General features: G+C 45.4%; 1 protein-coding gene across 1 annotated transcript in view; it reads right to left on the bottom strand.

Moving 5' to 3' along the window:
• LOC141257813 (pecanex-like protein 2) overlaps window positions 1-14,594 on the bottom strand; it is a 1,433,759-nt gene that overhangs the window by 74,980 nt on the left and 1,344,185 nt on the right. The window contains exon 30 of the mRNA XM_073672817.1: window positions 5,017-5,291. Within this exon, the coding sequence (XP_073528918.1) occupies window positions 5,017-5,291 (275 nt within the window). The remainder of the gene's footprint in view (window positions 1-5,016; window positions 5,292-14,594) is intronic.

Below are 14,594 nucleotides of genomic sequence, written 5' to 3' on the forward strand. Positions count from 1 at the left end.
CTTCCGGCTAAAACTTGGAGATCAAGATAAAGTTTGGGTGCCTCATAAAGTGTGCAAACGGTGTGTTGAGGACCTCCGAAATTGGTTCAAGGGTAAGAAAAAAGCATTCCGCTATGGGATTCCCATGGTATGGGGAGAGCAAAAGAACCATAGTGACGACTGTTACTTTTGTTCATGCAATGTGAAAGGGTAGTGTCTTTTTCATGGTTCAGACATTGTGAAAAGGAGTTTGTTCCTTAAGCCCCCGTCTCACATAGCGAGATCGCTAGCGATATCGCTGCTGAGTCACGGTTTTGGTGACTCACCAGCAACCTCACCAGCGATGTCGCTGTGTGTGACACTTTGCAACGATCAGGCCCCTGCTGTGAGGTCGCTGATCGTTGCATAGTGTCCTGGACCATTTTTTGGTCGTTGGCCTCCCGCTGGCCAGCACACATCGCTGTGTGTGACCAGCGGGACCAACGATCTGGCTGGTAACTATGGTAAACATCGGGTTACTAGGGGCACGCGCGCACTTAGTAACCCGCTGTTTACCATGGATACCACTCTGCTACGGTGCGCGGAGGCTCCCGCGCACCGTAGCAGAGTGGTATCCATGGTAAACAGCGGGTTACTAGGGGCACACGCGCACTTAGTAACCCGATGTTTACCATAGTTACCAGCCTGCTCCTGCTTGCAGCAGGCTGGTAACGGGAGCAGGACATCGTGGAACGATTCTTTCCACGATATCGCTGCTCCCCTAATCGCTGGTGAGCCTGCCTGTTTGACAGCTCACCAGCGATGTATTAGCGATGCAGCAACGATCCCTGACAGGTCGTATCGTTGTCGGGATCGCTGCTGCATCGCTTAGTGTGACGGGGCCCTCACTTTGCCCAGGAAGACAAGTTGGTTTATTGCATCAATGTTGAATTTTTGATGGGTCAATTCGAAATCCAATATGATTCAGCGCAATGGTGTCTTTTTATAGATTCTTCAAAAAGAAGTCTGAAAGCAGTTTTACTCCACAACGGCAGTTTTTACGCTTCCATCCCTGTAGGTCATTCCGTACACTTGAAGGAAACCTACGAGAACTTGGAATTGGTTCTTCGTAAACTTAAATATAAAGACCACGGTTGGCAAGTGTGTGGAGATTTGAAGGTCTTGTGCATGCTGCTCAGGCAACAAGCTGGGTATACCAAATACCCTTGTTTTCTGTGTCTGTGGGACAGTCGAGACTGACAAAATCACTGGACCAAGAAGAGTTGGCAGCCGAGGGTGCTCACAGTCGGTGAAAAAAATGTCCCGAGAAACTTTGGTACCTCCCTATAAAGTTCTTCTACCACCTCTCTACATAAAATTGGGCTTGATGAAGCAATTTGTAAAATCACTTCCAAGAGATGGGGAATGCTTCAAATAGTTGGTCACCAAGTTTCCAAGCCTCTCGGAGGCAAAATTGAAGGCAGGTGTGTTCGTCGGACCAGATATTAGAAGGCTTATAGCTGATATAGAGTTTGTCAATACCATGATGGGCAATAAAAAAGATCCTGACTTCAAAAAGATCGTCGGACGAATGCTGAAAGCATTTCAAGCTTTAGGTTGCCTGAAGAGTTCGAAAGTACATATCCTACATTCCCACATTGACTACTTTCCTGAAAATTTGGGAGCTGTGAGTGAAGAGCAAGGTGAACGATTCCACCAGGACATTAAAGAGATGGAAAGAAGATACCAGGGAAAATGGAGCATTACAATGATGGCAGACTACTGTTGGATGCTTCAGAGAGACATTCCGGATGCTACTCACAAGCGTAAATGTACCAAGAGGAGCCTCACAGGGAAAAAAAAACTATTTTAGTGAGTGTTAGTGAGCTCATTTCAGTTCAAAAATGATTTTTATGAAAAATTTGTAATAAAAAATTTATTTTCTAATTTTCATTTATTTCACGGCATTGCTTTATTTAACATAGTTACCTAAATTGTCACGAAACATGATATCCTAAGACAAAACAGAGGTCATTTTCGTATTCAGTGCACTAAAAAACTTAAAGATTACGTGGCATAACCAAAACAGCTCTTGAAATTTTATAGACCTGTGTTATCAATATAGGGGATTTCATACCTCAAAAATTTGGAAAACTTTTCTTCCGTAATTTCCTGCTCTTTTTCATATAGCTGTTTTTGTATATTAGTAGATAATGCATTTATTTGTGGGTGGCTTTTATGATCTTTTAACATTTCAAAATGTTTCAATAGTCTCATCATTAATTTTTGAAAATAATATGTAGTCTTTTTTTAGAGGATTTCAAGTGGTGTAGGTCTAGCTGTACAATATCCATTCTTGATTATCATATGGATATAACCTCTGTTTAAAAATCTTTCTTTCAAATCCTTGGCTTGTTCTTCAAACCTATCATTATTTGAGCAAGTCCGCCTCACCCTAAGAAACTGACCAACCCAAATGGCCCCTATTATACAGTAGATTACAAGTGAGCGGAAGAGGGGTGTAATAATGAATTTACTGTTTTGTTTATAAATAAATGCCTGTATGAATCAGGCCAACATCCTCAACGCTAATTGAAATGTCCCATAATTACATATTTTTTCTATGCCACCTGTGGGTAAGTTTCATGTTAAATGGGTTATCATTTAACTCACGCATGAATATATCAAGTTCCACCTCAGAACCCTGCCAAATCATAAGTAAATTATCGATATATCACCCACATGGTGGGCGGCATGTGCCCTGTTGCAAAAAACCCCCCGCCTCTCCCAAAGGCCAACAAAAGGTTTGCGTACAAAGGGGCACAGGCGGTGCCCATGCCAGCGCCCTGCCTTTGTAAATAAAAATGGTCATTGAATACAAAAAGTTATGATTCAGGATAAATTCAAGCAATTCCAAAATTAATTTTATCAAAGAACCATCCAAACTACAGTAATTATCTCCAGAAAGAAGTGCTCTGCTTTTAACCCATATGTATGTCCTATACATATGTATAAGGATTCAATATCTGCTGTGACCAAAATCATATCTGAATCCAGAGTAATGTCATCAATTGTGGTCAGGATGTCCATAGAGTCCCTGACATGGAGGACAGGTAGTTAGATAATAATCAATGAACTTGCAGATAGGATCACATAGCCATCCCATGCCAGAGACTATTGGACACCCTGGAGGATTTACAGGGTCCTTATGAAATTTGGGGAGTATATAAAATGTGGGAATCTTCGGGTATAACAAACTGTGACTATAATAAATATTACATTTATTATATTATACATTTCTTGTGCTAAACTGGCCACATTATGATGAAGTGGTAGAAGATTTGAATAAAACGTATTTTTTATTGGTTTCTTATTTTTTTCATCTCTATTGCTGAGCAATTTGTTTGAAAATTTAATATGCAAATTTCCAGAAAAACCAAGGGAGTGTTAGAGATTCTTCCCTGGCGGTGAGTACTTTTTCCCCAGTCATGCAGGAGTAAAACGAACACTTTTTTTACTTCAAATTTGAGTGAATTTTATTCTGGACTTGTGTTTTGTGGAAAAAAAATGCAGCATATGGATAAGATTTGGTTAAATCCTATCCACTTTGTTGCTATTGTGTAAAGATATGTCCGGGGCATGCATGCATTTAATTTGTCCTTACTAAAATGGGCGCGTTTTTGTATATCTTAAGTGTATTTTACGGCTTATTCATAATAAGGTAAATAATATAATGTGTACGGTTTTATGACTATTTTATATGTGGATGACTCAAGTGTATTGTATTGTATAGAGCATAGGGACAGTTTAAGAATAGTGAATTAGGACTTAGGAATAGGATAAAGTGTTAGATACAGATAGAATTGGGAAGTGCAGTGGAGGGCCCTTTAATTCAGGAAGTTAGATAGGTTCAGTACAGAAGTAGTTAATGTGTTCAGGAAAGTCAGCCCAGTTGGGAGGGGTAGGAGTAGATAAAACAGGGACACTTCCTGGTTTTAGTCAGAGTTAAATGCAGAGTTAAAATAGTGAGAGATTTGATGAGCAGCAGATTAGGCCAGTGGGCCGAATAGCACAGAAGAGCACGGGACTTTGAAGAAGCAGCATGCGGGTGATTGCCACTAATTTCAGCGGTCCTTAGGTATAGAGACGGGTGCCTTAATCACCTTCTAGAAAGGGAAACCAGATGGGAAACCGTGTCACAGAGGGCCAGAAAGCATGGGAGCTGCGGGGCAGGAAATAGCGTCTCAGGGGCCACAGAAGTGCCAGAAAGTGAAGGGAGAGCCCAGGATGAACAGGTGGAAACGTACTGTGCTGTAACTGAGATGGAATACCAGATGTTAAGTAAAGTTGAACTGTTTAAAAAGGACAAAGAGTCTGTTGTTGATTGTGTGGCTGCATCCGGATCCGGAACTGTGGAGCAAACAGAGTCCACAGGACAAAAAGTGAGCGTTATCCACTTTACACAAACCACACAACAGACAGGACATTATTTATTATTTGTGGGGTGCCAGGGTGTGGGGAACAACAGCCTCTTGCCCATGACTACCGCCCTGCACACCTTACAATTGTATTCTGTTGTGGATTTTCTGTTTGAAAATATGGATGTAGGTTTTAAAGGGTAACATTTCTCATTGTGCCACGTTAGCATTAGGAGATTTATAATCCATAAAGTGCTTCCCTGGGAAATTACACATGCAAGTATCCTCTTCAGAGGAGGAGAACAGATATTCCAGTGCAACTTATTGGAGGTAGCAATCCTAAAAGTCAATATCGACCCTCTAATGGGCCTTGCCACATGATTTAGCATATAAAGCCAAACCTGTAAGGCTATGGAACTCTCTGTAATTTGATGATGTTTGATTTTTTTAATTACTTGGTTTTGGGATTAAGTTTGGGTTTGGATACCTTTCTTTTAATACATAATATTATTACAACTGTTAACTACCTGATAAGGAATTTTTAGAATACACAGTACCTGAAAATAGGTTACATAGATGCCTTTCTTCCATCCTTTACACTAAAAATGCTGTTTAATTAGCAATTGTTTTTCTTACTTACATAAGCCATTTTGTTTGAAACCATGAAGTAAAAATGTCAAAATTCACAGGTCCACCCAATAATTCCTTGAGTTGATTGTGTGTCCCTAGGTAGGATGTGGTCAGTGGAGATACATATATAGGATATCCCAGGGGTTGATCACAGGAGGAGTTGATTAAATTTCTTAAAACATGTTTGTTGTTTTGAATGCTGCCTCTTTCATGATCCCGGTTCCGAAAAAAAATCAGTTCCTGTTGTTGTCCAGCCCAAAGTCCTCTTACACATTCTTTATTTACCTGCAACAACACAATAAAACAATTATACATCACAGATAAGTCTGACTAACATATACTGTATGTACATATGTATTAGGTCGTATTTATATATAGTTGGCCTAGCCTAGAAAAAAATGGCATGTTTTTGAAGTAATACTATTTTATTCAACAAAATCACCTTTCAACTCTATTTAATGTGTTCATCAAAAAGTAATTCAAAACCTTTAAAAATAAATTCTTATCGTCCTTGCAATGATTTTTTTGAATTTTGGAAGAAATAATAATCAGATGAGGCAAAATCAGGAGAAAATGGCAGATGATTGACAATTTTAAAACCGAATTCACTGAATTTTTATAGAGCAATACGAGACTTGTGGACAGGCGCATTATCCTATAAAAGGAAGACGCCTTTGGAAAGTTTTTGCTAACGTTGCAGTCTTCACCTCACGTGTGTAGCGTCGGCGTCTCTGCCTCCTGCCAGGCAGAGACGCCGATCCCCTCACCGCCGCGGTCCCGGGCCGGCATCCTTCGGCTCCCCTGCTGCATCTGCCCGGAGTGCGCACCACGCGCAGTTCCCCGGGCACTGTACTTAGGGCGTGTGCGCGTGCGCTCCCCCCTCTTAAAGGGGCCGCTAACGCCATCCTAAAGAGTCCCTGGCCAATGGCCGGAGGACTGCCCTTATATAAGGCACCTCCTAAAAATGGAGGTGCCTGTGCAAGGTTGTTGTTTGTGTCCTAACACTCTCTCCAGCCCTCAGGTTCCAGTGCCCATCTGCCTGTCTATCAGCCGTGCCCGCCTGCCTGTCTATCAGCCGTGCCCGCCTGCCTGTCTATCAGCCGTGCCCACCCGCTTGTCTATCTGCTGTGCCCGCCTGCTTGTTTACTCGCATCACCTGCCTGTCTACTAACCGTGCTCATCTGCTGTGCCTGTCGGCTTTGGCCAAAAGTCTCGTGGGAGTCGCCTGCTCTCACACAAGGTCGGTCCCAGAGTGGCACCTGGTTCACCTTCCCGGTCACTCCTTGGTTCACGGAGTTGACAAAGCCTCTGTGTGGCCAGGGTCGGTCCGGGTAGGCACTTAGTTACCCCCCTCTGGTCCCTCCTTGTATCACAGTACAGAGGTTCCACCACCCAGATCTGTAACAGTTTGCACAAGCCATGGAATCCGGTGGCTCCCAGGCTCCTTCTCTCTCGGACCTGTACCAAGAGGTCTCTTGCCAGAGATCCCAACAGGATACTATCCTGTCCTATCTGCGGACAGTCAACTGACGCTTGGACGCGCTGTCCACCCCGACTGTGTCTGCCTCTAACCAAGCGGCACCTGTTCCGGTGGCACCTCAACCCAGTGGCGCTGTGGCATCCGGCTTAGGACCCCGGCTATCTGCGCCTCCATGTTTTGGTGGTGACTCTGCCCTATGTCGGGGCTTCATTAATCAGTGCATGCTGCACTTTGAGCTCCTGGCACTCCAGTTGGCCTCCGATCGGGCCAAGGTGGCATTCATCATGTCTCATCTCACCGGAGAGGCATTGGCGTGGCTTAACTCTCTGTGGGAGAGAGGAGATCCTCTGGTGTCCGACCTCCAGGCTTTCCTCGCATCTTTCCGGAAGGTGTTCGATGAGCACAGTCGAAAATCTTCGACTGTCTCCTCTCTTCAACGACTCCGCCAAGGGAGTCTCTCTGTGGGACAGTATGCCAAGCGTTTCTGCACCCTCGCATCTGAACTTGCCTGGAACAATGAGGTTCTTGTGTCCACCTTTTGGGAGGGCCTTTCCGGACGGATCAAGGATGAGCTAGCTGGTAGTGACATACCTCCCTTTCTGGACGACCTGGTGTCATTAGCTACACGGATCGACATCCGTTTTCAGGAGCATTCTAAGGAGACGACCCATGAGAGAAGATCCCTGCGCCTCGCACCAACCAAGTTAAGATGGTCAAGTCTCGCCAGGAGGCCCGCCACGCCGAGGAGAGTTGCTTTTATTGTGGCAGTATAGAGCATCTAATCCGCTACTGTCCGGTGAGACCGGAAAACTCCAGTGTCTAGGACCGCTCTGAGAGGTCGTCCTAGGCAAAAGTTCTTCCTCTCCGCCCTTGACTCTGTCCATTTCGGTTACCAGTGATAAGACCCACTTCTTCGAGACTGCCTATCTGGATTTCAGAGCCGCTGGGAACCTTATTCAACAGGCCGTTGTGGAGCGATATCAGATTCCTACCATACATCTGGCTAATCCTTTAGCAGTTTCCTCTGTGGATGGAAAGCTTTTCTCTGAGACCATCTTGTTTGTCACTGAGCCTGTAACTCTTCAGATGGGAATGCTACATTCGGAGAGGATCTCCTTCTATGTGCTGTCCAGTCTCTCTCATCCCCTCCTGCTTGTCCTGCCTTGGTTACAGAGACATGAGCCCGTCCTGAATTGGAGCTCGGGTAAGGTGCTCCGTTGGGGTCAGGAATGTCATAAGTCCTGTCTGGTTCCGGTTCGTCCTGCTCGACCTCCGTCTACTCCAGCTAACCTACCTGGCCTGCCGGCACCCTACTGGTCATATGCGGACGTCTTTGATAAAAAGGAGGCAGAGACACAACCACCTCATAGGCCGTATGATTGCCCCATCGACCTAATACCTGGTGCTTCACCTCCTCGCGGGCGAATCTACCCCTTGTCGCTGGCCGAGACCCATGCTATTTCTGAGTACATAGAAGAGAATCTTGCTAGGGGATTTATCCAGAAATCCACCTCTCCGGCTGGAGCAGGATTCTTCTTCGACAAAAAGAAAGATGGCTCTCTTCATCCATGTATCGACTATAGGGGCCTAAACCAGATTACCATCAAAAATAAGTACCCCCTGCCTCTCATCTCGGAGCTGTTTGACCGCCTAAAAGGCGCGAAGATCTTCACCAAGCTCGATCTTCGTGGGGTGTATAATCTGATCTGGATTCGCTGGGAGATGAGTTGAAGACAGCATTCAACACTCGGGATGGTCACTATGAGCACCGCGTGATGCCCTTCGGTCTCTGTAATGCTCCAGCCATCTTCCAGGAGTTAGTGAACGACATCTTCTGAGATCTCCTGTATTCCTGGTAGTGGTGTACCTGGACGATATCTTGGTGTTCTCCCTTGATCTGTTCTCTCATCGGAGGGATGTTCATCAGGTACTGCTGAGGCTCCGGAAGAATCGCCTGTATGCAAAGTACGAGAAATGCCTCTTTGAGCAGACCTGACTACCATTTTTGGGGTATATCATCTCTGAGACCGGACTGCGGATGGATCCCGAGAAGGTGTCTGCCATCTTAAAGTGGCCCAGACCTTCAACTGAAGGCTATTCAGTGGTTTCTGGGATTCGCTAACTATTACCGCCTCTTCATTCCTCATTTCTCCTCCCGGACTGCTCCCATCTCTGCTCTCACCCGTAAAGGGGCAAATCCCAGAGAATGGACTTCCGAGGCGGAAAGTGCCTTTGTCTCTCTTAAGCATGCCTTCTCCTCGGCTCCAGTGCTACATTGTCCAGATTGCAATAAACAGTTCTTCCTGGAGGTTGATGCCTCTTCCTCCGGGGCCGGAGCAGTGCTCACCCAGAAATCCTCATCCGGGTGAATGGTGACCTGCTGCTTCTTCTCCAAACTCTTTTCTCCGTCCGAGCGCAATTACTCCATAGGAGATCGAGAACTGCAGGCCATCAAATTAGCGCTGGAGGAGTGGCGCTACTTGCTTGAGGGGGCTCTGCATTAGGTGGTCATCTACACTGACCATAAAAACCTTGATTACTTGCAGAACGCCCAAAGACTAAATCCACGTCAGGCCAGATGGTCTTTGTTCTTTGCTTGCTTCAGCTTTACTCTCCATTACCGCCCGGCAGACAAGAATATTAAAGCTGACGCTCTATCCCGCTCTTTCCTGTCTACCGACCAAGAGGATGAGCCTCTACACATCATTGACCCCTCCAGAATAATGACTGTTGCTCCGCTTGACCGGTCTCATCTACCTCCTGGTAAGACCTTTGTAGTGGCTCAGGATCGGAAGAGGGTCTTACTCTGGGGTCATTCGTCAAAACTGGCTGGTCATGCCGGCAAGAGGAAGACGCTTTTGCTCTTTGTCTGACATTATTGGTGGCCCACTCTGCACAAGGATGTTGCGGATTTTGTTGCGGTTTGTTCCTCCTGTGCCCGAAACAAGATACCTAGGCACCTCCCAGCTTGTCGTCTTCTTCCTTTCTCCATGCCTTCTGCTCCTTGGCAACATATTGCTATGGACTTCAACACTGATCTTCCGGTATCTGCCGGTTCTACTGTCATATGGGTGGTCGCTGACCGCTTCTTCAAGATGGCTCACTTCATTCCTTTGCCTGGTCTTCCGTCCGCACCTGTGCTGGCTAAGGACTTCATCCGTCACATCTTTCGTCTCCACGGCTTACCCCTCCACATTGTCTCGGACAGAGGAGTTCAGTTCACTTCTTGCTTCTAGAGAGCCACGTGCAAGCTGCTGGATGTCACTTTGGACTTTTCTTCGGCCTATCATCCTCAATCCAATGGTCAGGTGAAACATATTAATCAGATCCTTACCAGTTTTCTTCGGCACTTTGTCAATGCTCACCATAGCGATTGGGTAGAACTTCTGCCTTGGGCTGAGTTTTCTTATAACAATCATGTGAGTGAGTCCTCTGCTAAGTCTCCGTTTTTTGTGGTTTACGGTCAACACCCCCGAATTCCATTTCCCATCTCTTCTTCAGTGGACAATCCTGCCGCGGAGTTTCTCGTCAGTGACTTTTCAGTGATTTGGGAAGACACTAGATCTGTGCTTCTTCAGTCCTGCGAGCGGATGAAGAAGCATGCTGATAAGAGACGTCTGGATCCGACTCTATTTCCTCCGGGAGACAAGGTCTGGCTTTCCTCCAAATATGTCCGTCTCAAGATACCATCATACAAGTTGGGTCCACGGTTCATCGGTCCTTTCGAGATTCTGAACCAAATAAATGCAGTGGCGTACAAGCTGAAACTCCCTGCCTCCTTACGGATTCCCAATTCCTTTCATGTGTCTCTCCTCAAGCCTGTTGTCCTTAATCCTTTCTCTGACGATCCAGGTACCACTCCAGCTCCAGTCTCCGCTGAGGATGTCTTTAAGGTAGAGAAGATTTTGGCCATCAAGAGGGTAAGGGGAAAGACTTTCTTTCTTGTGGATTGGAAGGGGTTTGGTCCTGAGGAGAGGTCTTGGGAGCCCAGGGAGAACATTCATGCTCCTCATCTTCTAGAAAAATTTCTTGCGGGCTTAAAGAAGAATGGGTATAAAGGTTGGGGTACTGTAGCGTCGGCGTATCTGCCTCCTGCCAGGCAGAGACGCCGATCCCCTCACTGCCGCGGTCCCGGTCCAGCATCCTCCGGCTCCCCTGCTGCATCTGCCTGGGGTGCGCGCACCACGCGCAGTTCCCCAGGCACTGTACTTAGGGAGCGCGTGCGCTCCCCCCTCTTAAAGGGGCCACGCACGCCATCCTAAAGAGTCCCCGGCCAATGGCTGAAAAACTGCCCTCATATAAGGCACCTCCTCAAAAATGGAGGTGCCTGTGCAAGGTTGTTGTTTGTGTGCTAACACTCTCTCCAGCCCTCAGGTTCCAGTGCCCGCCTGCCTATCAGCCGTGCCCACCTGCCTGTATATCAGCCGTGCTCGCCTGCCTGTCTATTAGCCGTGCCTGCCTGTTTATCAGCCGTGTCCACCTGCCTATCTATCAGCTGTGCCCACCTGCTTGTCTATCTCCCGTGCCCGCCTGCTTGTTTACCCTCATCACCTGCCTGTTTACTAGCCGTGCTCATCCGTTGTGCCTGTCGGCTTCGGCCAAAAGTCCCGTGGGAGTCGCCTGCTCTCACACAAGGTCGGTCCCAGAGTGGCACCTGGTTCACGTTCCCGGTCCCTCCTTGGTTCACGGAGTCGACTAAGCCGCCGTGTGGCCAGGGTCGGTCCGGGTAGGCACTTAGTTACACCCCTCTGGTCCCTGTTTGTATCACAGCACAGAGGTTACAACACCCGGATCCGTAACAACGTGGTTAACTTTTTTTAATCACAACTTCAAAATGATGTAACCTTTTCTGCTAAAAGTAGCACCTGCACTTGTCAAAGTTAATATTGTTTCCATATCAACTGGATTTATTTTTGTCTACTACAAGTATTCAAGGCCAACAATTTATCAGTACCTCCTCGTATTCATATACGACGGATGTTGTGCGGCCCATGGAGCTGTCCAGGATGTGACAGCTCCTTCTTTCCATATTCAAATGTATTCGTGTCTTTCAGATGCAAATACATTTGAACACTGCGGCGCCAGGACAGGGGCAGAAAAAGCATTCTTCAGCCCCCATCACTACTTGCAGCGGTGTGATGAGATTAGCATGCTACTCACATCATAACATCATAAAACCCTTTTTATATTTACATATGTGGCTAAGGTCATCAGTCACAGGCCGGGGGGGGGGGGGGTGCAGTGCTCAGGTCTCATTGTTTGAGCTAATCCCCCTGCTCTTGTAAATAAACTAGCTGGCTTAGTAGAATATGCAATTAGAATAGTAACAAACATCATTGTTCCCAAACACTGAGTCACTGTCCTTCTTGACCAGCCAAAGAAATACATACATTCACAAGTCAACACAAACACAATAGGGTATTTCTCTTGGCTTAACACATCTAGATGTCTGGCTGATTAAGATAAGAAGCTGTTTTGTCACAGCACCATATTGTGAAGGCACAGTATGAGGCACAGTATATAGTATTTAGGCACAGTATGGGGGCAGTATATAGTGTGAGGGTACAGTATGGGGGGCAGTATATAGTGTGAAGGTACAATAGGGGGTAGTATATACTGTAAGCACACAGTATGGGGACAGTATATAGTGTGAGGACACAGTATGGGGTGGTATATAGTGTGAGGGCACAGTATGGAGGGTGGTATATAGTGTGAGGACACAGTATGTGGGCATTATATAGTGCGAGTGTACAGAATGGGTGGCTGTATATAACGTGAAGATACTGTGGCGGTCAAAGTACAGTATATAAGGGGGATATTATACAGGCAATATTCTATGGGAAAAGATTGTGGAGGTAATGTACCATAAAAGCGTCAGTGTGAGGGTAATGTCTTTTTTTCTGGGAAGTACAGTGAGGGGCAATTATTTAAGCAGTTTATTCAGGAGCACCATGTAGAACTTATTTAGGGCACAGCATAGGTGGATATTTTTACCTTTGTTGGGAAGTACTGCAACAGACCTGAGAAAAGAGGAATCTACAGAGGTGAGCTCTTTCTGCAAAAAGTCATCATCAAGGCATCAGGACTAGTGTTGAGAGAGTATGTTCTGTTGACCCTTTCGCTGAGTATGCTCGGGCGAGCACCGAGTAGTTACAGCTGCTCAGTGTTATGTTTAAATCACTCCCGTGTGCATGATTTGTGACTGTTTGACAGCTTTAATACATGTGGAGAATAATTGTTTCTTTTGCATTCCTCACATGTAATAAAGCTGTCAAACAGTCGCAAATCATACACACGGGAGTGATTTAAACATAACACCGAGCAGCTGTAACTACTCGGTGCTCGCCCGAGCATACTCAGTGAAAGGGTCAACAGAACATACTCGCTCAACACTAATCAGGACTAGATGAAGAAGAAATGGATGAGAACAACTCCATTCAGAGAAAACCTAGAAGGTACCTGGATCTAAGGATGCATTTACACTGCACAATCATGGCTTTTTAACGACCCCTGGCCGGCAATATGAAGACAATCAGAAGACATTTAATAGCCTGTTTAGACAGGCTGACCGCTCTTTTATGTGCACAGAACAATGGCTAAAATGATTGCATGCATAAAACAGCATTGTTCTTGACAGAACATGTCCTGTTTACACAGGATGATCTGTAAGCAAGGACGATGATATTTAAGCATGTTTAAAAATCATTTTATCTGACAAGCGATTAAACGTTTTTCTAATGCATCAGTCATGATGTTTATTAGATATGGTGATAATCAGTTCACGGTTATCAGCCAGTGTAAATGCACTTTAAAGATCAACTAAACTTTTGGGAGATTTTTAATTATGATTTATTCATTTTTAATAATGAATAGGTCTGAGAGGGTCTGGGTTCTGAGGCATTCAACAATTGCTCAAAAGACCTCTTTGAAGTGTATAGTTCAAGAGAAAGGAGAGCACCAACACAATAAAAATAAAATGTCATAGGCTCCTGTTATCTTATCTGCGCATTTCTAAGAGGTCTTGTGAGTGATGAATGGAGGTCTCAGGACTCGACCCATACCAATCTGCTTAGAATTAAAGTACCTAAAACATATAAAATATCTCCTAAAAGTTAAAGGGAAACTGTCATGTTGCCAAATCCTATTAACTTGCAGATATTGGATTAGTCTGCAGGTAAATTGCATTCTAATACTGGCTGGCTGTCACACTGAAAGAGTGGCTACAGTGAGGAAATTAACTTTATTCCTCCTGGCCACCTCTGGCTTTCAGTCATAGAGGCTTGCCGGCGCCTCTTCAGTTTCTGCTCAATACAGTGGGTACGGAAAGTATTCAGACCCCTTTAAATTTTTCACTCTTTGTTTCATTGCACCCATTTGGTAAATTCCAAAAAGTTCATTTTTTTTCTCCTTAAAGTACACTCTGCACCCCATCTTGACTGAAAAAAAACAGAAATGTAGAAATTTTTGCAAATTTATTAAAAATGAAAAACTGAAATATCACATGGTCATAAGTATTCAGACCCTTTGCTCAGTATTGAGTAGAAGCACCCTTTTGAGCTAGTACAGCAGTGAGTCTTCTTGGGAATGATGCAACAAGTTTTGTTTTTCACACCTGGATTTGGGGATCCTCTGCCATTCTTCCTTGCAGATCCTCTCCAGTTCCGTCAGCTTGGATGGTGAACGTTGGTGGACAGCCATTTTCAGGTCTGTCCAGAGATGCTCAATTGGGTTTGGTCAGGGCTCTGGCTGGGCCAGTCAAGAATGGCCACAGAGTTGTTCTGAAGCCACTCTTTTGTTATTTTAGCTGTGTGCTTAGGGTCATTGTCTTGTGAAAAACGCCCCCATAGCATGATGCTGCCACCACCATGTTTCACTGTTGGAATTGTATTGGGCAGGTCATGAGCAGTGCCTGGTTTTCTCCACACAGACAGCTTAGAATTATCACCAAAAGTTCTATCTTCGTCTCATCAGTGTTACTATCTGCAACAAGTACTAAGGAAAGATAGGGGAAAGCTGTCCCTACAGTAAGACTAAGCTGAATCCCTATGATGTAGCGGGCTGCCTGTTCCTAGCAAACAGACCCGCCTTTGTCCTCGGCTAGTCTGAAC

This window comes from Phyllobates terribilis, unplaced genomic scaffold, assembly GCF_046119375.1.
Source record: "Phyllobates terribilis strain yellow unplaced genomic scaffold, ASM4611937v1 Scaffold_3__8_contigs__length_932513732, whole genome shotgun sequence".
Taxonomy (NCBI): Eukaryota; Metazoa; Chordata; class Amphibia; order Anura; family Dendrobatidae; genus Phyllobates; species Phyllobates terribilis.